Source organism: Cyprinus carpio, chromosome A1 (assembly GCF_018340385.1).
Source record: "Cyprinus carpio isolate SPL01 chromosome A1, ASM1834038v1, whole genome shotgun sequence".
NCBI classification, from domain to species: domain Eukaryota; kingdom Metazoa; phylum Chordata; class Actinopteri; order Cypriniformes; family Cyprinidae; genus Cyprinus; species Cyprinus carpio.
The window spans coordinates 607,509-631,972 of record NC_056572.1 but is presented as its reverse complement, the minus strand read 5'-3'; the positions used below and the strand labels follow the sequence as shown (position 1 = coordinate 631,972).

The 24,464-nt window shown below is 36.4% G+C and overlaps 1 protein-coding gene across 6 annotated transcripts in view; it reads right to left on the bottom strand.

The window, feature by feature from the left end:
* Window positions 1-23,753, bottom strand: part of LOC109101088 (amyloid-beta A4 precursor protein-binding family B member 2-like) — a 44,814-nt gene extending 21,061 nt beyond the window's left edge. For 5 of the 6 annotated variants that reach the window (XM_042776117.1, XM_042776166.1, XM_042776228.1 and 2 more), the window contains exons 1-5: window positions 23,647-23,753; window positions 9,208-9,257; window positions 6,597-6,722; window positions 6,324-6,369; window positions 3,890-4,837 (exon numbers count right to left, since the gene is read on the bottom strand). In XM_042776117.1, coding sequence (XP_042632051.1) covers window positions 3,890-4,835 — 946 coding nt within the window. In that variant the 5' untranslated portion in view covers window positions 4,836-4,837; window positions 6,324-6,369; window positions 6,597-6,722; window positions 9,208-9,257; window positions 23,647-23,753. Of the gene's footprint in view, window positions 1-1,131; window positions 1,390-3,889; window positions 4,838-6,323; window positions 6,370-6,596; window positions 6,723-9,207; window positions 9,258-23,646 lie in introns of those variants that run through there. The other variant, XM_042776424.1, reaches the window with a different exon arrangement.
* Between the last annotated feature and the right edge of the window lie 711 nt (window positions 23,754-24,464).

Here is a 24,464-nt window from a genome sequence, read left to right as displayed (position 1 = left end):
AGCCTCACTGTTGCTTCAAGGCACGACTCACTTCAGTGAAACTTAATAATTAGCCAATAGAACTGACTAACTTAGTGAAACAGCTATTAGCCAGCACTAGTCATGTACACTAATCAAATCTCCCAGCATGCTAAGTAAACACAAGTGCTTATTAGAGATATCTCCTCTACCCAAATTCTCTCAATGAGGCGCTGCAGTACAGGAGCCGTAGTTTATTTTTCAAGTCCTTGTGAAATCAAAATTGACTTTATTTACTAAGTGCACATTGCTAGTCCTGAGGTGAACAATTAATCTGTGCAAGTTAATCCGCTGAAAAAAAAATGGTTTGTCTTGGTAATTTTTATTTGAAATCTGAACAATTGCTTCCGCTCTGGAATGGCAGTCCTTCTCTGATGACGTCAGTTTGACAGCTTGAGAAAAATATCCTTAACTATGCTTATGAGTGAGAGACAGAGAGGAGGAGCACTAAAATAAAACCCCGCCCAATATTCAATATTCCGTTTCAGTTGGAAATACATCACTATGCTGAAATAAAGTCTGCAGCAATTTCCAGTTCACGCGGACTTGGGTATTATGCTGAGGTGCATTATGGGACTTGTAGTCCCTGATATATAAGTGGGTCATTACAGCTGCCTGAAAACCTCATCTCAGTTCTCTGAGACAATAAAGCCTTCAAACAGATTCAAATACAAAGAAATAGAGACAACAAACAGGTTTATGTTTAATAACTGTGTCGATCTTTTAGCAAAAATAACATCAAGTTCATTTTTTAATACACAGGTAGACAGCGTGCTAGCATGTAGTAACTATCCTCAGCCTAGTTTTCCATGCTAGATTTAACATTCGACCCACTTTCGATAACGTCTTTCTCTTTCTGCAGTCTTTAAAGCATGTGGCGGGCAGAGGGGGAGGGGAGGACCGCTGAAAAATTCACGCACACATGTGAACCGAAGTGCCATGAACATATGCACAAACTTCAGTATTCAGCACACAGCTCGTGACACCCTTCACTGCATCCTCCCCTCCTTCCTAATCTCTCTTCTCCGCCTGCATTTATTATAACAGAGACGCGTAGCTACATGCGCAGCACTGACTCACATCCACACAGACACACCGACGCACAGTACCTACCCTCGTAATTCACTAAAACAATGGCCAACATGTAGTCTTTACCCAGCATCATGACTGAGCAGCCGCAAGCAGAGAGGATGACATGAGAAGAGAGAGGAAAGCAGAGGTAGAGCTGGAGAGAGACAGAGGGGGCGAGCGACTGATGGAGAAAGGGAGAGGGAGAGACGGGGTGGGTGAGCATGCGAGAGCAAAAGACTCTGTTTATCTGCTGTTTATTTTATATCCAAATCTTGCAGGAAGAGAGATATCAGCTTCCTGTCCATCCGGGACATCTGATTGGTCATGCGGCCGCGCAAACCCACCTCCCTTGCTGAACGATCATCACCCTGGCAACCCTGAGATCATTTTTCCTGCAGTGTCACCCAATGTGTGGTCACGTGACCTTGGTATGACAAGATACAGAAACCGTGGGAGAGGGATGGATGTGCAAGAATTAGTGCGCATAACAGTCTGCTGCGGTGATGCCAGATAACATCTGGGTGTAAAACCAGGTCGCAGCTGTCCATTACCCACCATGCTGGCCGAACAGACCTGCCACACACCTGTGAGGTTTTCCTGTCTACAATGAGAGACTTTGACAGACACTGTGTCAATGGTCGACTGGTTTGAGTGACAGCCCGGGGGCAGAGAGGAGACATTCAGCACCATTTATCCTTGTTATAAACGTGGGTTGCATGTACCAAAAGTGACTGTTCACCCCAAAATAAAACTGTTTACACACTCTCATGTTATTCCAAACCTGTGTAGTTTTTCTTCAGTGGAACACAAAAGGAGATATTTTGATGAATGTTGATGCTGCTCTTTTCCTTTTTTTTTACAGTAAAAAAAAGACACTAAGCCCATTTCGATGCACAGTTATAATAACAATAGCTGCATAGTCAAATTGCAGTCTTCTTCTGTCTGTCTAAGCATACATAACGTGTAATTTAATATTTTACAGATTAAATAAATGTCACACTACACCCCTGCCACCTGTAGTGCAATTAACTTGCGATTAACACATTGGATGACACAAAGCTATAGCTGCATTATCTAGGTCTGTCAGTCCATTTAGTCCAAAAAAAACTAAGTTATTTAACATTTTTTTTAATTATTATGTTTTATTCCATAACCAGTGCCTTTCAAACTTAAAAAAAGACAAAAAGCACCATACAAATAGTTCATATGAATTGTGAGCTATAGTCCCACCCTGCATTCAAATATGGCTACTTCCATACTATACAGCAGGCGAAAACTGTATGTGAAAAGTGTATATGTCCAAATTCATAGTAATCATAAAACAGGGGAAAGTACCTCAATGATGTACTACTTCCACTGAGATTGCAAAATGCGCTCTCGTGGCCTCATTATTACTTATTCAAAAGAAAAAAGTATTCGATTTTGGACGCAGCCCTAGTCTTGCAATAAATTTGAGTGAGGAACAGATACATTTAAAGTGCTAGTTCACCCAACAAATGAAAATTCAGTCATCATTTACTCACCCTCATGTCATTCCAAACCCATCAAGTAAGAATGTTTGAGCTTTTGTTTCTCATTTTTTTTGACGTGTTCTATGTATTTGAGTTGATCAATGTTTATTTGTGACCCTGGAGCACAAAAGCAGTCTTAAGTCGCTGGGGTATATTTTTAGCAATAGCTAAAAAAACATTGTATGGGTCAAAATTATAGATTTTTCTTTTATGCCAAAAATCATTAGGATATTAAGTAAAGATTATGTTCCATGAAGATATTTTGTAAATTTCCTACCATAAATATATCAAAACCTAATTTTTGATTAGTAATATGCATTGCTAAGAACTTCATTTGGACAACTTTAAAGATGATTTTCTCAGTATTTAGATTTTTTTGCACTCTCAGATCCCAGATTTTCAAATAGTTGTATCTCAGCCAAATATTGTCCTATCCTAATAAACCATACATCAAAGGAAAACGTATTCATTCAGCTTTCAGATGATGAATAAATCTCAATTTCTAGAAATTGACCCTTATGACTGGTTTTGTGGTCCAGGGTCACAAACTTTTATGGATTAAACCATTCTATGCATATGGATTGTTTTTATGATGTCTTTATGAACATTTGGATGCTTCGAAATTTTGGTTGCATGGACTTTCAGTGGAGGGTCTTATGTGTTTTATGTGTATTATGTGTTTCAAACAACATGAGGGTCAGTAAATGAGTGAACTAAGCCTTTAGGTCATTAATCACTGAAAATCACTCACTGCAACTCTCAAACTCTTAGAAGTTACAAATATCTCAAAACCTTTTTTTGTACTTTTTTGAGCCCCTGGTTACTGTCCACTTTCATTATATGAAAGAGAGCAGCGTGGACATGCTGTACGACTTCTTATATTGTGGTTTACATCTTACAGGTTTGGAATAGCATCAGAGAGAGTAAATGATGACAAATTTAGAATTTTTGCATGAATTATACTGTTTCAAAAACATTTTCAGTTACCAATTTTTACCCACAAAAAAGGTACACATAAGTAAACACGCTTTTGATAAGCTTTCCTCCACAGCCTCAAACCAGACACACACTGCGCTGCGTTTACCTAGATCACACTTCAGTGAGATGAAAAGTCTAAACACACAAACACCTTTCTGCCAAAGCACTTCAGTCAAACTGAAAACCACACATACCACATGAGTGCACCATATCCACTACACAGGGCCAAAGTACACACACACAAAACACACTGAGCAGACCAGCAAGCTACACACATACGTATTGTAAGGTTTCAAATGTGTACTACTGACCGCTTTCTTCTGGTGAGCCCAGGGATGCACTGTCCTGTGACAACGTGGTCCAGCTGGACTCCTCGTCACTGTGTGGAAGGTTCTGGATGCGGTTTAGTGCCCGGTCTGTCTTGGCTCCCGTCCGTGGTCTGTCTTTTTTCGTCTCTGGTGAGGAAGAGGAAGATGAAGAGCCTATAGACAGGAGGGGCGTGTCCTCAGGGCTGTGCGGTTTCCTTGGAGACGAGGGACAGGGATTCTTCTCTTTCTCCAGCAAAGGCTTAGTGACATCCTCATCCTGCGTGTCAGACAGTTCGTATGACAGGTCATCCAGACATGACTCCAGGTAACTTGTCTTAATATGCTCGGGCGACTTCCTGTCTGAAACAATCTCCGTTTTCTCGGACAGAATGAGCAGGTCGTCACAATTCTCCACACGATCCTCCTCATTAGTGTCATCATCAATTAACTCATCTACTTCCTCGTCAACAAGCTCGTTGTTCTGGTCAAAGTCACTGTGAACGCCGTCAGCGTTAGACTCGCTGTCGAGGCTTAGCTCCTCAACATTCCTCAACTCATCGTCGATGCTGAGCTCTGATTCGCCAGCTGTGTTTCCATCTTCGTCTTCTTCCGTGGTGTTCTTGTTGTGATCCTGTCGTTCCGCAGCTTTACGTAACTGATTGGCACCATTTTTGGCCAGTTTAGGGTTAGCAGTAGTTGCTGAAGATGACGGCGGTGGCGTCACACCTTCGCCGAGTCCCATCGCGCTCTGAATGCTCGTGAGTGCGTACTTCTTCCTGCACTTTGGGGGCGTGGCCTGGCCCTGTGTGATGACCTCACCACTAAGCAGTTGATTGTGTGAGGAACGCAGGCTGAGGGATGTGGGCGGAGTTGCAGAGGGTCCGTTGCAATTAGCTACGTCCACAGAGGGGGAGGGGTTACGTGGTGAGGGCACGCAGACTGACATCATGGCTTAAGTGAGGAAAAGTGAAAAAAAGCAGTTCAAAATCACACATAAACAGTGCATTCAATATCAGAGAAAAGTACAAAAATGTAAAAAGTTAAAAAATTCAATGCAAATATTTCCTTATTACTTAATATAAACAGAACTCTCAGTCATTTTTGGTTGAGCGCCTCTATTTACCGAACTAAAGATACATTTTGTCAAAGATTCAAGCCCTTGTTTTGTCCAGTATTTGATTGACAGATGAGTAGGTGGCTTGTCGCTGTTGGTCAGGACGTGCCAAGACAGATTAAGTGTAAAAGGAGACAAAGAAAGCAATTCAAGTAATGTGAATTAACATCAACATGTGGATCACCCATAATTTCCTTTATTAAATGTGAAGGAACATAAAAAGTTGCAGATATATCGGACTGAATCTGCAATGACGTTCATGAAAAGCTTATTTGTCTTTGCTAAAGCAGCTCCGCAGACTGTGCTACCAAACTGAATTACCACATTTAAATCAACTTAATCTGACGGAATTGAATGCGATTATATCTGATTTGCAGCCCAGTGCTGCATACTATGATATCGATTGGGTGGAAAATGAAATCAGGTTCATGCCAAAAGATGAGCTGATTTTTGTTAACGCTCAAAGAGAGATTCATAGAGACACTACATGCACTAGGAAAGAGGATGTAAACAATCACACAGTAATCTAACATATTACATAAAGACAGATGGACACAAACCGGCCTCCAGACTGTGACTTAAATAATACAAATTTGAGATTTCATTTTTATTTAAAATCTAGTCCCCATTGGCAACAGTATGGAACACTTTATATGCCTCCACATTAATTTAATCAAATAACATCTTGTGATGAGTCAGGCATCATACTCATCCAGTAAATTCACAACTGATTTCCTCACAGAACTGCGAGTCATTTTTCAGTTATGTCTGATATTAAATTAACTGAGAACTGAGAATGTGTACTTCAGGTTTGTCAGAATTTATATCAATATACTGACTTGTTAATATAACAACTTGACGTAATTAAAGACAAATTCACAAAAGAGTTTTACTGTAATAAAACACTGGTAACACTTTACAATAAGATTTCATTTGTTACCATTAGTTAACTACATTAGTTGACATGAATTAGCAACGAACAATACTTTTACTTTTACTTATACGTTCACATTTACTAATACATTTTTGAGATCAAAAGTTATTATTTATATATATATTATTTAATGCTCTGTGAACTAACTTTGCTCATTAGTTCATGTTATTTAATGCTTTAAGTGATGTTAATGAATCAAACCTCATTGTAAAATGTTAAAAAATACTAAATGGTATCCTAAAAACATATTATTAATATTAAATAATCTACAGAGCGGTCTCCTTTAAGGTCTCCTATAAGGTTATTTTTAATAGCCATTGTCTCCCTAGTAGATTTTTTTAGTGTGGTGCTCTGCACAAATCACATCCTGACATCGAGGGCTGTCTGACCTTGCACAGGTTTTCACGTTGAGCCAGAGACACTGCCAATGTAAATCTGCAATAAAAAAAAAAGAATTCAATCATCTTCTTTTGTCGTCTGCATAAAAGACCATCCACAAACACACACATGCAAATTCAATATAAGCTGTAGCTGTTGTGTATTTATTCACTATTGCTAATTTAATGCTTTAATTTGAGTTTTGTAAAGCGCAATGCATCATATCTGTATAAAACCAAAGGTTAATACAAACATGTTCCATTCGAGCAGGCAGTCATACTCACCAGGGAGCTGAGGATTGTGGGTATTTCCACAGAGCCTCCTCAGCCATGGTGTAGAATCAGTGCATCACCAAGGTTTCGGCCAATCAGCACCAGCTGAGTACATCACCATGGAAGCACTCAAGAAATCTGTTCCGAAAACAATAAAAAATTATGATTAGAAAATAGATGGCATGTGGACATTTTTACTTAATGCGTTTGCACTACGTCCATCCTTCAGCTAAGGTTAGTGATGTGTGAGTGTGAGTGTGTGTGTGTGTGTGTGTGTGTGTGTGTGTGTGTGTGTGTGTGTGTGTATCTTCTGGGACATCTCCCGCTGTGTGTGAAAACAGCATGGGGTGGAAATATGCATCTGGAGCGCAATGACAAAAATAACTGTCAGGGTGGGGGCACAAACAGAAACACACACTCAATCTCAACGGGAATCACCAAAACAGGTAGAGAATGAGAATTAAATCATTTTTCACTGCACAGATCAAAGAGCATTGATGTCTAAACATTATAACCAAAAATAACTTATATCAAGTATTTGTGATGGTTTCACTAAGAATGTCAAATTAAGTAGCAATCCAAACGATTTTAACACTTTTTATTTGGCCATTAAGTTTCCTAAGAGTATTTCATTAGACTGGCTTCATGATCCTTCAATGTATCCTTGACATTTAAGAGTGATAAGATAAATGTTTTAATAGCTTAAGCATCTCTCATTTAAATGTCAATTAATACACACACATACATACAGTATACTTTATATACAGTATATATATATATATATATATATATATATATATATATATATATATATATATATACTGTATATATGCACACATACACTGTATATATCATAATGCATAAAATCTATTATGTAAATGTTTTATATATATTTAATTGGTTCTATTCATTTCACTCAATTAAAACTATGCATGCAATTTATATAAAAATAATATTAAGATAAATGTACAGTTTTAATTAAAAAAATTGTAAAGAAATATTATTATGCATATTTTAATGCTGCATATAAATGGTTCAATTTTTTTTTCTTCTGTTTTTATTAAGTGAAAAATATTTCCACTTAAAATTTATATATATATATATATATATATATATATATATATATATATATATATATATATATAATATTTATGCATCCAACAGCCTGTCACTGGCAGTCCCTATTTTCTCTATTTTTTTCAGTCAGAAAAACCTTCATTTATATATATATATATATATATATATATATATATATCAACCTTCATATATATATATATACAGTATATAGAGTCAAAAAGTTGAAAAATATTTTATATAACTAAAATTACAAGAGGATGGAAGAAAAGGGAGCCAGATACAGACAAGATATGCACTGAGATTTTGATTCAGTTTGCCATTTTGTATCCATGCATAAACTAGACCAGAAAACAAACAGAAGCAGAGCAGTTCGGTGTGTGTGACAGTGTGGTGAGCTTTAATTAGAGATGTCCGACTGGTGGCTAACCTCTCTGAGATCGTCTAACCATTTTATCTATCCATTAAAATCCACTCAACCTAAATTTTTTTATATCAAAAAGTTCAAAAACACATATGGACTGACCAGTTTAATCCAAGTCATCTGACGAGACATGGCTGCTTTATATGATGAACAGATTTAATTTAGGCTATTATGCATATATCCACATTGATCAACAAATACACAGAGCTTACACAATGTCTTTTTGATGCATGACACTTTCGGTTGCATCGACTTTTATAATGGATGAACGAAAATGTTAAGAGAATATATAAAATATCCTCATTTCATTTCTGCAGATGAATTAAAGTCTTACGTTTCGAAAAGATAATAGCATTTTCATTCTTGGGTGAACTAACCTTTTAAAAGTGGTTTACAAGTAATAACATTTTAAATTTCTGTTTGATTCTCAGACAAAATTATTGAAAGGCTTCCAAAGACTCGGAGCACAGCATATGAGCCACGTTGAATACTTTTATGGTACTTTTATAGTATTTTTGTCTTTTTAAAGGTTGGCAGTATAAATCACCACACTTTCCTTGTATAAAAAGAGCAGCTCTGATATCTGGTAATAAAATCATGACATAAAGGCAGATGGTGATGACAATTTTCATTCTGTGTGAACTATTTGTTTCACAACAATAATGTAATTCACATTCTATTAAATAAAAGCTTTCAAAGCTCTATTGTTTGGAAAATTGTTTCCGCTATTGTTCGCTGGAATGTGCGTTACGAAATATTATTGCAGCAACTGACACTTCAGAGAGGACAGAATCCATCCACAGAAAGCTGCAGCTAGAATACACACACACACTAAACAGAATGAAATGCACATTTATAGCTCAGTTCTTTTCCACTCCTAAATTCACTTAAAGAAATGAATTCTGCAGCACTTAGAACAGACAGAGTTTGGCATCTGGACACAACAGCTATAATCCCACACACACCCTAAAATCCACTGGAGTCTTTACAAGGAGCAAAAAAGCAGGAATGTTAGGGGAAAATTAAGAATTCTTGGCATGTCATTTTCAGAAGGCTTTAATTACCCATCTGAGAAAAACACAGCACACTCTTCTTTCATACACACACACACACACACAAATATACCTCTATCTCTGCAGGAAGAGGTGCTTGTCACATTCAGACGATGTTCCTACCTGCAAAACAGAGAAACAGACAGTTAGTTTGTGGATTAACAGTGTGTGTGTGTCACATTATCTCAATATCATTCAACAGAAATGCCAAAGAAAGCATCAAGAATCAACAACCAAATAAAACCCAGACACTGACTGACAGTTTTAGCAGCCGAAAATAAAATGTTAAACAAACAACACAGAACAGGAGTAAATATGACCTGCTAAATAATCCAACTGCGCAAATCTAAAACATACAGCACAGTTCTGTGAAGCACATCCCGCTGAGGGCGAGAGAAAGCGAGGGAGACGAAAACAGGCGGACTGGTTAGATTAAAGGACATTTATTTAGCTGCAGAAACAGGGAGGAACATGTATAGTCGAGTCGGAGTTAACTGCTGCTCATAACTGCACATCTCTCTGCCCATGCCATTAAAGTGCATCCAATCAGTGTCATGGAAGAAAAAAAACTAACAAAAATGCACATAAACATATACACACAAAAGGGCAAATCAAGATCATATTTCAGAGAACACGCACACACAAGGCTTCATATCAAAGGCTTGCTTTCCAGCACATTGCACTGTGCCAAGCAACAGCTGCCAAATGACAAAGAAAAAAGGGAGGAAAAGAAAGAGAGATAGTGAGAACGAGTGCAAAAGGCAACAGAGAGGGAAAAAAGAAAGAGAAAACCCACGGCACTATGGGTTTCCATCAACATCTGTATAAACAATCTACGTGCATACTAGAAGTTTTGAGATGCACTTAGTTGGTCCCAGTTTCACGTCTTTCTACACACGTACACATTTACGCTGCCTAATTTACCTTGTTTTCACCCCTGCATTCTTAAAATAAATGTTCCAAATATGGTTTTACAGCTTAATGCCATCGAATAACCTAAACGAACCTAGATTTCTAGAACCCATACGCTGATCTGAACAACTTACAAAGAAACATCAAGAACTGTTTTCTATAAAATAAAGGCTTTTTGGAAATGCCCAACAAGAAAAAGAAAAAAACATCTCAAACATTTCTCATCAAAGTCTCTCAAGACCAAATTATGTGTGATATGCTAGTATCCATATTGTACTATTAGGTCTCATTCATTAGTGCTTTATGTAACATACATTACATTACAATAATGCAATTGGCAGCCACTATTATCCAAGCGGCTTACATTGCTGATATATATTGTATTACATCATTTATGAATCTTTATCCATATTAGTAAAAACAAATGTTTAATATTTGTTCATGTTAGTTTAAAGTGCATTGACTAATATTAATAGATACAACGTTCAATATTAAATGCAGTACTTGAAGTTTTGTTCATTGTTAGTTCATTCTAATGAACTAATATTAACAAATGGAACCTTACTGTAAAGTGCTACTTATAACTCCATATAAACAAGTGTTTCATTTGGGTCTGTTTTATTTCTATTTAAAGAGACACATCTGAGACAAAGCTGATGAATCAGGGCTCCAAACTCTCCTAAAACGGTTGCATTTGCAACCAAAAATATTAATTTGCATGTGATTTGTTTGCTGAGATCACCACTGGTGACCACATAAATTGACATGTTATAATTTTATGATGAAGGAGCTAAAAATAAAATTCTCAATTTGGAAAAGAGGTTTAGTTCCCACTTTAAGTGAACCATAGTTTTGAACGCTGATTGGTTATGTACTTGCTCAATAATTGATTTAGGAGAAGAAAAAAGTTACAGAATGCAGCTTTCAAGAAATATTTTTAGTGCATACTTCTATTTTTATAAATTAATTCTAATGACTATAAGATATACAGTTGTATAGGAAAAGTTTCAGAAATGTTGTCCCTAAAAATTCAGCTAGGTCAGAAACGCACACATGCACTTGAGCTAATAGTCTGTATCTTCTGTGCTGCTGCTGATCGAAGAAGAAAATGCTGATGTACGTCAAACACAGCTGAGATGAAGGCTGCTTCTTCTGATACTGCTCATATGAAGAGCGACAAGTATGCATAGATTATATCATCCCCCAATAACCTCCATGAGATTGAACATGATGAAACATCATAAATCTATGTTGTCACACCAGACAAACACACAGCTAAAGGTTATGCGAGAATCAGACATGGAATATTTCTGACTGACTTTGCTATGACAAATGTGGAGGGAATTCTGTTCAGTTCACATAACACATACCAGCAATTTTGTTTAAAGGAAAGGTTAACCTAAAATAATAATAATAATAATAAGCGATCAAAATAAACAATGCACTGGGTAAAGAAGTTCAGACCGACATGGTTGACAGCTGTTAAAGTAAAAATCACCATTTTAGCTTGCTGATTTTAGTTCTGAAAATGCTGAAAAATAAATATTAGCATTGTATTTTTAGGTGCACTATAAAATAATAATATTTTATTTAATACTTATTTTTTATTTTAAAATATATTATCATCACATTTATTTATAACTTTATAATTTTATTAAATTTTATTTGTATAGTTAATTTATAATTTTATTAATTCTATTTTTATATGGATCACACTATGTGCAGTGTGAGTACCTAATAAAATCTCCAGGTGCTCTCATGAGAACCAGACTGAAAAGCATGCATGCATTCCTGGTTATATAAATGTTGTGAAAATGTTGTGGAGACCAACCAGCGCATACTTCAGAATTTCTCCTTTTTGTATTACACAAGTTTGAAATGGCATTAATTTAAATAATAATGACATCTTCATTTTTGGAACAACTATCCCTTTAATTCTATGAGAAATAGGGCAAGGAAGCAATGGTGCAGATAAAAGGCATGTAGCCTGGCTCAGGAACACACACTGAGGAGCATTCTTGTCCTTCTCATAGACAAACACATGACCACAATGTGTTGTGTGAGAGCCAGAGGCACACACAGGACCTGACATGAGCCCAAACGCATTTCCTGTTGCAGCAGCAGGCAGGGATTGGGGGAGGGAGATGGTGGACATCACTAAAAACCAGTCCATCCTCCTCAAACATGATCACAAATGCCAAACATCTGGAGAGGGCTTTCTCTCTCTCTGAGCATGAAAACATGCAATTATTACTGCCCCGTACCTTTATGGATAAAGTTTCAGTGATGTCATCATGATGGAGGTGACGTTCCACAACTCTGGTCTTGTGATGCCATAATCTTTGTATGTCATATTCAAAGCCAACTCACATTCAGTTGACAAAAGTAGATTTTTTTGTAACAGTGACTCTGACTTTAAGTTCACTTCAATGTAATGCATCCTTGCGGAACAACATAGAAACATATGGTTTCAGCTTGAAATAACTAAATAAAAGCATAAATTAAAATCAATCATCTTTAAGTCCTCTACTGAATTTAGGCATCACAACATACTGTAAAGTGTACTGTATTAAAGATTGAAACAATATATTTGGAAATGTAGTAATTTTCTTTGTCTCGTTATATTCTCATTTCGCCAAGAGCCCCTTAAAAATAAAGGTGCAGGATGCCTGTCACCTCAACACAGATCGGAGCAGAGTGGATGGGCCACAATAAACATGACTTACAAGCCATTAGAGCAACATCAACACACACACACACACACACACACAACAAGGAGGCTGAAAGGAACTTCAGCTAGACACAACAGAGTGAAACAAAAAGAGTAAGCTGGCCGGACACATTGTGTGTGTGTGTGTGTGTGTGTGTGTGTGTGTGTGTGTGTGTGTGTGTGTGTGTGTGTGTGTGTGTGTATGTTAGCATGTTCTATAATAGCCAGCAAGATGAGTCCATTGTTCCCAGCATTTCCTCTAAAAAACAGTCAAACTAAAAGCAAAAATGTGTGTTGACCTGTGGACATAAAAGTTACCACTGACAAATCACAGCAAAGTCTCAATATTACATAAAACAGCTTACACAGGGATTATCTCTCCCTCTCTCTATTTTATTTCTGTGAACCTCCATAACTCCTGATCAGATTGTGTAGCAATATATTTGTATTAATATCCATTAAAACCAGCAATCTGCAGTTTAACAGGCCTTTGGCCAACATATTTTCAAATCACTCTGTAGATGAAAAAATAATCAAGATAACATGCTGTACAATCTATATCTATATCTTTCATTGCATCTATAAATTCAAATCTATGCATAACAATAGAAAATAAAAAAGCAGAAGCAATAACACTGTTAATTTTTTTTTTTTCTCAAAGTTGTAAAAAGATTATTGGAGTACATTTTACAAGAAAATACTAGTTCAGTCTTTCTTCTTCTAAATTTCACATTTAATGCAATGTGTTACTTGCAGTTTCTTTGCAATTGTGAAATTTACTATCAATTTCTGTGAAATTTAGGGATGTTGCGGTGACGGATTTTTTCCACCGGTTAATCGACGTGTAAAAAAACCGGTAATCCCGGTGTCACCGGGGTTGCGTGTCGGGGATTTCGGGTGGCCGAAAATGCGGTCGTGCAGATCTGCACACGTCTCAATTTACTTTCACCTTAATTAGCGGCAATTCATTTTTGTTTGAATTAATCATGGGTTAATTTATTTTATTCTTAATAAAAATACAAAAAACAATAAAAAAACACCATTTATTACAATAAGTATTTCCGCAAAACGACATTTCACACCTCCCACCTATGTATTTCGTCACTGCGTCAGTGCACGTGTTCCACCTCGCACTGTCCCTTTTATATTTTGTGCATCGCGCAAATGCACCACTTATTGAAGTCTGCGTTTGTGTGTCAGGCTTTTATGGTCGATTTTTTGCCGCTGGACCCATCTTGGCCGCTTCATTTTTGTGGTGTGCTTGAAGATGTGCGTGTAAATTCGAAGTGTTACCTCCGGATGCTGCCACTTTCATCAGGCAAGGTTGCCTCGTTAACGTTTTCAGTTCCCTGTTGGCATTTGTTTTGAATCCAAAATATTTCCAAATAGTTTTTGCATTTCGCTTTGAAACCAGATCTTCCGCCATCCTTTGCCAGTTAGCTCGCCTCATCTCCTCAAATGATAAATGAAATCAATGCTGCTTACTGCGGCAGTTTCCGCTTACCGCAAATTACGAAGGCACGTAGTCACTAACTGAATTAAGTGCTTTACTGCTATAGGCTAATTTCTGGGGACGGTGAAGTGCTATGACCGGTAGGTGGGTTTTTAAACACCGTGTATCACCGGTAACTACGCAACAAGCCTAGTGAAATTGTTTTTAAAAAATCCTACACCATTTTTTTCAGTGTACTCTACCATCTTGTTTTATTGTTGAACCACTGCAGTTTGTACAATAGAACTTACTATGGTTTTGAAAAACAGTTGTGACTAGTTAACATATCCAACAATGCATCATATTATGGTAGTTAAGCAGCGAGATTCAGTAATTGTACAAAAAAGTACAGTAATTGCGACTTTTTATCTGACAATTCTGATCGCAATTGTGAATTTACATCTTGCAATTCTGCCTTTTTTTTGTGCGTCATTAAGTCCAATTTTGAGGGAAAAAAAACTGACTACTTCCTTACAGTTGGAGTTTATATATTGCATTTTATTACATGTTTTATTTTTTATTCAATAGCAGAAACAGGCTTCCATAATCCTAAAAATTTGGGATTTGAACAAATCCCTGTTAATTTGGGATTTTTTGGGACTGAAGTAACCACCAGTAACTACCCAGAATACCCTAGAAACTGTATAGCATCACCCTGGCAACCAGAACACTCTAGCATTAATAAAACATCTTGATAATTCAATGATCCTCTTGCTTTTGGCTTGATAGGTGAATATGAAATTTCAGCAGCGCACATGACCGATGTGAAACATACACGCACATATACTCATTCCTTTGGACCTGTCAGGTTTTTGAGAGTGCATTGTTTTGAGGCATGAAAATTAGCATAAAAATTACCATCTGTGCCTGACAGCCTTGACAAAACATAGACACAAACGCAGCTAAGAAATATTGGAAATGCAGATCTGCTTTCATGTGCATATGTAACCTGCATCTCACCTCATCATTGTCAAAAAAAAAACACTAACAAAAGAAACAAGATGGACATGACAGAGTTTATAGACAGGAGAAGACTGAAGAAGCAAAGGAACTTTCTAGAAGGTTAACGTGCAGCGCCTGTGTTTGTGCATTTCACATCTTCAAGCCAGACATGCCTGACACGATTTCAACTGGGTACAGCAGGCGGAAGGTCGAGCAAGGAGAGGCAGACAGAATAATATACAAATTCATTCAGAAAAACAGCATTAATATGTTTGATCTCTCAGAAAAGCATGAAGAAACATAAGCCTGCTGGCTTTCAACTGACATGCCAACACACAATCACTCTAAACACACATAGGAATGTGAGTGAGTGTGTACTCGGACCTTGTGAAAACATCCACAGGAAATAGGAAGTGATGTCAGGCTTGTCAATAATTGTGACCTTTCATTTCAAAGGAACAGTGAGTTGAATTATCAGGCAATAAGCATGTTTCTGTTTAATGCCAAGTAGAGGTGTGCGATATTTACTGTCTATGATAATATGTTAACTTAAGGATGTGTGAGCTGATATTATCAAATAATTCACTCAGTTTGCAAAAAACAAACAAAAACACATCTTGAAAGTCCAAAAGCATTAACTGTGTGATGAAGCCTATTAGAATGCATTTAAAATGCTGCTATAATTCAAGTAATGAAAGCAAAAAATATCCCTGCATAGGTTTTGTTTTGTATATTTATAAGATATGATATAGTTAAGTAATAATATTACACAAGCAATTTTCCTGAATATTAGCACATGAGTGCAATCGCAAATGTGATATTGATTTTATACAACAGTTCAACAAACAAGAAGTTGATATTGAGTGAGTTACACTTTAGACACAACATTGTCTGGGTTTTAGTTTTTTTTTTTAAACAAAAAGAGCTTCCAAGAAAGTCGGAGCACAGCATTTGTGCATCTCAGAGAAACTGGGAGTTTCATTCCTAAATGAATCTTTTTTTGAATGAATCAGTGATTCAATGATCCAGTCATAAAAAATATCATTTGTTTCGTTTCTAAATGAATCAGCCATTTTGAACAAATCGATTGAATTAAAGATTCAATGAATCACCCATTAAGACAGGGACTTTGCCACCTACTGGTGGTTTTACTTTCATATGTATTCATTCATGACAGGCCTGAGCCAGCCAAGGTACCAGCATGAAAACACACTCAGCAAAATACTGCTGAATTACTGTTATCAATATATCATTTTTATCAATATCGCTCACCCTCAATGCCAAGCTAATAATGCAATTCCAACTCAAACACACATACAAACTTTAGGCAAACTTTAAGTAAATATCCACAAAAATAACCACATAAAACACAACACAAAATACACAAAATCCTCTCTGCCAAAATCATGTCCAACACAAACAACAACAGAGAGGAAGAAAGAAAATGAAAAAAAGAGAGACAGAGAGACTCGGGAGCAAGAAATGACAATACAAGCCTCCTATTGTTAGGCTGGAATAGAAAACAGGCTTTTGGACACACACATACACACACAGTGGGAATGAAACAGCACTTTTATAAACCTGAGTCAAGCCCAAGGCAACTGTTAGTCAGATGAGAGGAGTGTGATAATGTTACACACACACATTATAAATGACAGTGGGATCGTGGGATGGTCTTACACCCCTTCTGTGGAAAGCAGGACTGATTAAGGATGAATGATGAGTCTGGCTGCTCCCTCCTCAGTTCTCTAAAGTTAGTCTGAGGCCAGCATCCCACTAGACAGTTTTTAAGCCGATTTTCAGTCGTAAGCTTTATTTACGCAGTGATTCGAGAATCAGAGGGAGGTGGTGCACGCAGCCACATCTCTCAGATATGATCCAAACTTTTATTCAGCAAACAGAAAGCCACATATGGTAAACGTTGATTGCACAGAGGGGACAAATACACAATCACACACATTAAAAAGTTCCCTAAGATTCACATTAATTCAATAATAAACACATCCACTTAACTATAAAATCTGACACTTAACTAAACGGGTAATTGAAGAGTGCTTCAATTTTATTTTGTTTTATTTTTATTTTTTATTATAAAAAATTTTTTTTTTTTTTTTCCACCAAAACTAAACAATCTTAAATTTAAATTAATATTTCTTCAATTTTATTTTGTTTTATTTTAAAGTGTTTTTTTTTTTTTTTGCAAACAGATAACATTTAGTGCTGCCTGCTAGGCTTTTGGCCTTGTACTGCGCTACATGTCGGAGTGCTGCCTGCTAGGCTTCTGGCTCTGACAAAGGCCTTTATTTTATCTAAAATCTCTGACAAAGGCCTTTATTTTATCTAAAATGGGTGCAAATGTTAAAAAAAAATGCAACAATAATTTAAAATCTAGTCACTGGTTCCAGTTGAGAAAATTTTGTAAACATTTATAGCATTTAATCACTGTACAGACATCATTAATTTTTTAAGAAAGTGGTGTTTTCATTAAATGTGCATCTTAATTTGCTGTCCACGTATGGTGGTTAATAATATTTTTCTGTTTTGCAAACGGAGACATTTCGATAACATTTATGAACCTGCTCTTTTTTTAAACCGAGTCTGGACTTCATATGCATTAATCAGACTCATCAAACTAATCCATTAAATCAATTACTGGAACACACTCAACCTGATCTCATGAGAAAATGCAACTATTTTATGTTTAGCTAAATTGGTGGTGGACTTCATATGCATTAGTTGTGTTTTTCCTCAGCTAAAATGTTTAAGATAGGTGGACTTCATATGTTGCAATTAGCTAAGAAATACAGTCATATGTAAAAAATTAATAATTTCAGGGAATTGCTGTTAATTTTCGTTTTTCAAATTGTTTTTTGTAATGTAGCTGTTTTCTAAATTTACTTAATTCTAAGTAGTATGCTTAAAAATCAAGATGTGATTTTGTTTAGTGTTACTAGCAAACCCCTTACAGCAGGTACATTTTTATTTTTTTACTAACCTTTAATAGATTGCACTTGAAAAAGAAGCTATTGTGGCTCTTGTTGGTGAATTAAATATATTTTTTGTAATATATATATATTTTTTTATCTGTCAAAATAGCACAAATTAGGCTAATTCATTATATGTGATATCAAAATAAGGGTTAGCACAAATGTAATCTCAATGTAATCCAAAAGTAATCAGATTACGTTACCAAAAATCTGAGAGATTATATTACTGAGTCAATGTGTAATTGTAATCAGTAACTGATAAATTCATAAGTAATCTACCCAGCTCTGACAATGACAGCATCAAATGAGAACTAAACTGCTTTTCAACACCCATCTTTATCAAGTCAATGTGTAATTTGTCAGCTAAAAAGTCATTTGGATCCTAAATGTTTAATTTCACCAAAATCAAGTTGTTTCAAAGTATCCTGTGGCTACTTCAGCTTCACAAAAACAAAGTAAACTTAAGTTTACAGCCCAAGTTTTCAATTCCCGTAATCATATAATCCTAAATGAACACTTCAGCAAGCTGAACCTCAATGCATGCAGTAAAAGCACCTTCCTGTAAAACAATATAAGAGAGCAATAACCCAACAGTGCAGATGAACCCCTGTTCTATATACACCCCCCTCTCAGCCATCAGCTGCAGTCTCTGCACAGCACCTCCTGCTCGGCCCCCTTCTCTCTCTCTCTCTCTATCCCCCTCTGACTCACTTTTTCCTCAGTCAGCATGTCCAGACCCTTAAAGAGGGAGACATAGACATAGTGCAGCAGCCTGCTGGAATATAAACCGACATACACACACACACACACACACAGAGTATGCCCTGAGGACGCTGCTATTAGCAGTGACATCACATCGCTTACCTAAAAAAAAAAAGCACACAGGCTACAACAAGGATACCAGATCCTGTATGAAGATGGTTACCAATACTGACAAAGTAACATCACTCCAGTCCGCTGAGATGTGTGTGTCTGTGAAAAACAGACAGTGAGAGCAAGAGAGCAATGGAATAAGAAAGATTGTGGAATAAAAGTATATATGAAATGGGTGTTGGATATTGTCTCATCTGATATTTACAATTTACAAAATATCTAATATATTTCAAGTTTATAGAATTTATTCTTTCATGTTTTTTCAAACTTAGTATAAGAAAACATCAGTCTCGTACATTCCAAAGCTCAACAATATGGATGGCCTGCTGGTTCGGGGCCAGTGTGAGAGAGTTTTTGGCAAATTAATGGAACTGTGCCGCAATGTCGCTACAGCTTACATTCGTTGTTCTTGTGTTTTTTGGCCTCGTAGACTTAAACATTTTCTGTACTAAATTGAATGCTGTTGTGATTCTGCATATTTAAACATAGGCAGCTGGGTAACAACGATGAGGTTTTGTCAAAATTTAATTGTAAGAAAGTCTTGAAAGCATCTATTACAATTTGTTGAAAACAACATCAATTGAGCAATTCTACATAAAATGTGTATGTTTGTTTTTAATAGAGTTAACAGCTGTGTTAATTTCCACATTTCATGTAATCAAAACAAGCTAATTAAACAAGCTAAATAAATTAATATAGAAAAAAATGGCACACATAAAAATACATTTCTAAAAATAAAATGTATCTTTTTTTTGTGGTGGGGCAAGTGGAAATAATTAATTTGACTAAAATTAAGTTGTTTCAAAGTAGCCTTCAAACTATAAAAATTTACGTTTGCAACCTTCATCCATTTCCTATAATAATGTAATCCTAAATGAACACTTCAAACGGCTGAAGCTGAATACTTACAGTAAAAGCACCATCCTGGCACATATTCAAATACATTTCTAAAGACTAAACTAATCATTTTTGTGGTAATGCATGCAAGTGGAAATACTGGAAGGGCAAATAAAATTCTTATTGTTGCCATGCGAACAAAAAAAAAAAATCAAAAGGAAAGGTGAATGTATTTTCATACCGCAATGTGTCTCATCAGAAAAACAGAGATGTGCAGGCCGAGTAGTATAAACATGACAGCAGCTGCTGCATTATATGAAGGAATGTTCCGGGTTTAACACAAACTAAGCTCTATCTACAGCATCTGTGCCAACAGAAGATCATTTGAAATGAGTGAAATGTTAAATACTCAACATCCAAATTGTAAAATGGGTCATACTGCCATTACTAACCTTAGGAGAGTCTTGACTGTTATAGGACACTTTCAGACTATCTCACATACCAAAAATGTCAGTTTATGAAAGTCAAATTAAGTAGCCACCATATACACTAAATATATAAGTCATTCTTAACCTACAATAATGTCTGACCACCACCAGTCTAAACATCCTGTGACAACAAGCACATTTATACCCAAACAAAATCACATTTCTGCATAGGCTGGCAATGTGTGCACTGAGAATCCAGATAATATGGCCTAGCATTGTAGCAAGAGTTCACCAAAATATAACCCATGATGAATGTTATAACAAACATTGCATCATATAACAAATCCTGACGAGCACAGGGTCTGGAAATAAAACTTTATGACCACAACAGCCCTCAGCAAAACATTCCAGAAGGCTCTCATTCCTGAAGCAGCGACCTTATGCCAACCAGAGCACAAGGAAATCTGAATCCTTAACAAGGATACTATTTTCACTAGACCAGGCTGAACTGAGCTGCTGTTGCACAACAAAAAGACAAGGAGTGAAGGGATAAAGTCAAGTTTAAGAGATCAACAAGAAGAGAAATGGGGACAAGAGCCACTGCAAAAGTCAGAGGATTACTCTCAGATTTCCTTTATTATGCATACTCCAACTTAGACGATGGTACAAAGTAGCAAATTGTATATTCTTTAATAGCTTTATATGGGACAACTACTGTGCGGTCCAAAAGTCTGAGACCATATTTATTTAACATCTTGGATTTGTTATTAAACCTGGAAACAAAGAAAGATCCTGCACTATAAATAGAACACTAATTAATATAAAAAATTACAATTTGTGACACTGACTGATCATGTAAACTCATTAGTACAAAATGTCAAATATCCCTGCTTCCATTTAGAATAAATCATTTTGTTTATCGTGTAGGCTAAATCAGGGATTTTCACGTTACTCTTTATGCAAAGAAGTCCCAAAAAAGGCAATCCTCTCGCAAGAGAACATGTTCCTAAAATTCAGTTGCAGCTACATATTTTTAGATATGAACTGTGAGAAATATATTAAGTGTGATATTAAGACAACATGCTGTTTCCAAAATTAAACAACCGGCTTTAATGTTGTTATAGTCAATGATTAAAATATTATCTGGAGAATACATCTTAATACCTTGTATATACTACAAAATAAACAGTGTTTATGTTTTCTACTCAGTATTAGAGATTTGTATAGTTTTTTAACCTTAAAAAACATATTTTGCTTTTATTTCTTAAAAACATTGAAACACCTCTTAATATTTATTATTAATCTTATGAATTTGGACAATATATTTAAATAATTGCATGTATCATGTGTAATTAATATCTTAGTTTAATGAGTTAACTATGAAAATCCAAGTATTTTCTTTCAAGTTTCTCAAGGCAGACCACTAGAACATTTTTTTTTTTTTTTTTACATTCACATTTGAATCTGAATGACAAAATTATGCTGGCCTGACAATATATAAAAAAAGTATTAAAGCATTAGTTCACCCAAAATAACAATTCTGTGATCTCTTACTCAGCCTCAAGTCATTCCAAACATATAAGACTTTCATTCATCTTCAGAACACAAATGAATATATTTTTATTATTCTCTCATCATTTTTTGCCCATTCATTGAAGGCTATATAATGAACATTTTCAAGGTTCAAAAAGTAGGCTATTCAGGTTTTTATTTAAACATTGGCTTGACACACAAGAACAAACTTTATTGGTTCTTGTTCTTAAAGCATGCACGTTCATCAATGTTTAAATGTGAATAAAAACTTAAACTAAAAACGTCATCATATAACATGATGTTATCTCTTCAGAAGAGTTGGATTAAACTGCTCAATTCATATTTTATGACTGTCATAATGTCTTTATGTACTTTCTGAAACTTGAAAATGATTATTACATAGATTTTCAATGGACAAAAAATTAGGAAGCAATATTCCAAAGACAAACATATGTTGTATGGATTTGGAAAAAGTAAATAATGAGAGAACTGTCATTTTTGGGTGAACTATCCTTTTAAATTAGAAAGATACAACATTTTCACTGGGGCCTAACTGCCTCTATATTATACATTATTAATATTAATATATTATTAGTATTCATTTTTATACATTTCTAAATCAAATTGTTAATAATATTTATAATCATGCCCCACACTAGAGATTATAAACAGACAACCCCATGAAACAATCTCTTGTGGGTAACAGTGGAAGGCCCAAGAATGCAACTCTTATAGTTTACACACACACTTACAAGATCATAAATAAACAAGCTGAATATTGACATCCATGCACCACTGCCACTGAAAATAACGCTGCTTTCCAGAAATGCAGCAATCAGCTTTGAAGTTACAACAATTCCCAGAGCTGCTCTCAGTGTTGCATGTGCTTTCTACATTTCGACCCATGGAAATGTAGGACATCTAGACATAGCAAACACCTTACTGTGAAAGATTCAGTGCTGGTGTACAGTATAATTGGCTATTGTAGTTCTGTACACGGCTGGAAGGTCCGGAGAATGTGAAACGGTCATATATAGAGAAGATGTCTGCTCTTGGAGCTGCCTGTGCCTGCCGCAGAACGAGCGTCATGAAACACTGCGACGCGCTCCTACAGCAGCGGGTGCGCACATTCAGGCCTACGGGCGCGCTCACACTGATCATTCTTTCAAACACACATGTTGGTGCTTTAACTTAAACAAACAAGCGCGTTGGCCTCAGTCCTGTATGACAGACTTTGGATTCCCGTTGCTTTGACTTCTCCATTGGCCTGGCCTTGGACAGGGGGCCGGAGCCCGCCGTAGACGTGAGAGGCGCGTAAAAACAACCGTGGCGAAACAGGCGTCCCAAATGGTACTAATTAAATAGCATACATCTTCACGTTTAAGTAACATTAATTGTGAAAGTGAAGGATCAACAGCGAAGCGCAAAGGGACCGGTTAAGTGAAGCGAAATTCAGAAGGAGGGCTGCGACCCCCGTTTACAGGCGACCATTTCATCCGCAAATAGAACGAACAAGATTTAACAGCACCAAATACGCGGCAAAATCGTTACTATGTATCAAGCGATAACGTGTTTGTTACTGTAGCAAATTCCGAACGTTCGCTCGGACTAAATAATAACCGAAACAGTTATTCAGAAACCAATCTACTGAGGCGGCTATCCGCCTTCTGCTATCGCTGCAACCTTTCAAACTCATTACCAACAAAAGTGGCAAACGGCAAGAATTAAATGTTCTCAAATCATAAATCCAGCTGCTCTTATGTCCAGGTTAAATATACTGGCAAAGCACATCACTCACCTCAGATGTCAGCACCTACTCCCGTCCTCCTTTTTTTCTGGTTTACCTCTCTCGTCTATTCTCCTCTAGCGATGTCCGATTCGCGAACGAGTCGTTCATTTGAGTCGGATCTTTTTAATGAATTGGTCGGACCGATTCACAAGACCTTTCTGAATGATTCGTTCACGAAAAATCGGTCCGTGCGCTTGTCAACAAATCACTACTGATTCACTGAACCGAAAACCTTCTCAGTTGGAAATGCACGATTCGTAAAGAGCCAAAAACCAGGGAGTGAATATTTCAATTGAAACATCCAAAAACCCTAGAGGATCCAGAGGAGTGATGAAAATTAATATTACTGTTGTTTAATGTTAATGGTAATTTTATGTAGTTTATGCTCTAAATGTATGTTTTTATGAAGTAGTAAATGACTGCAAGAAATTTAACTAGTACATGAATTACAAAAAACATACTTGTTAATAAAAAATGCAATATATGCAAGGAAAAAGTAATGAAATAATGATAAACGTCATATGAAAATGGTCTGTTTTCAAAATGTCTTCCACAAATGTATGGCTAATACAAGTGTTAACAAAAGGATAAAATGCGGCCATTAAACTTTACAAGTTTATAGTTTACTGGAAGCAATATGCCCACGTATGGCTTTATAGCACACATGTCATGCCGAGAAGTCAGGTACAAGAACCGCCGATTCATTTTCAACCGGCTCATTGACAAACAAATTGTTCGAAAGAACCGATTCGCAGAAATGAATCGGACTTCCCATCACTACTCTCCTCCCTTCCAGATGTCGAGCGCAGGCTTCCAATCCGCGTCTC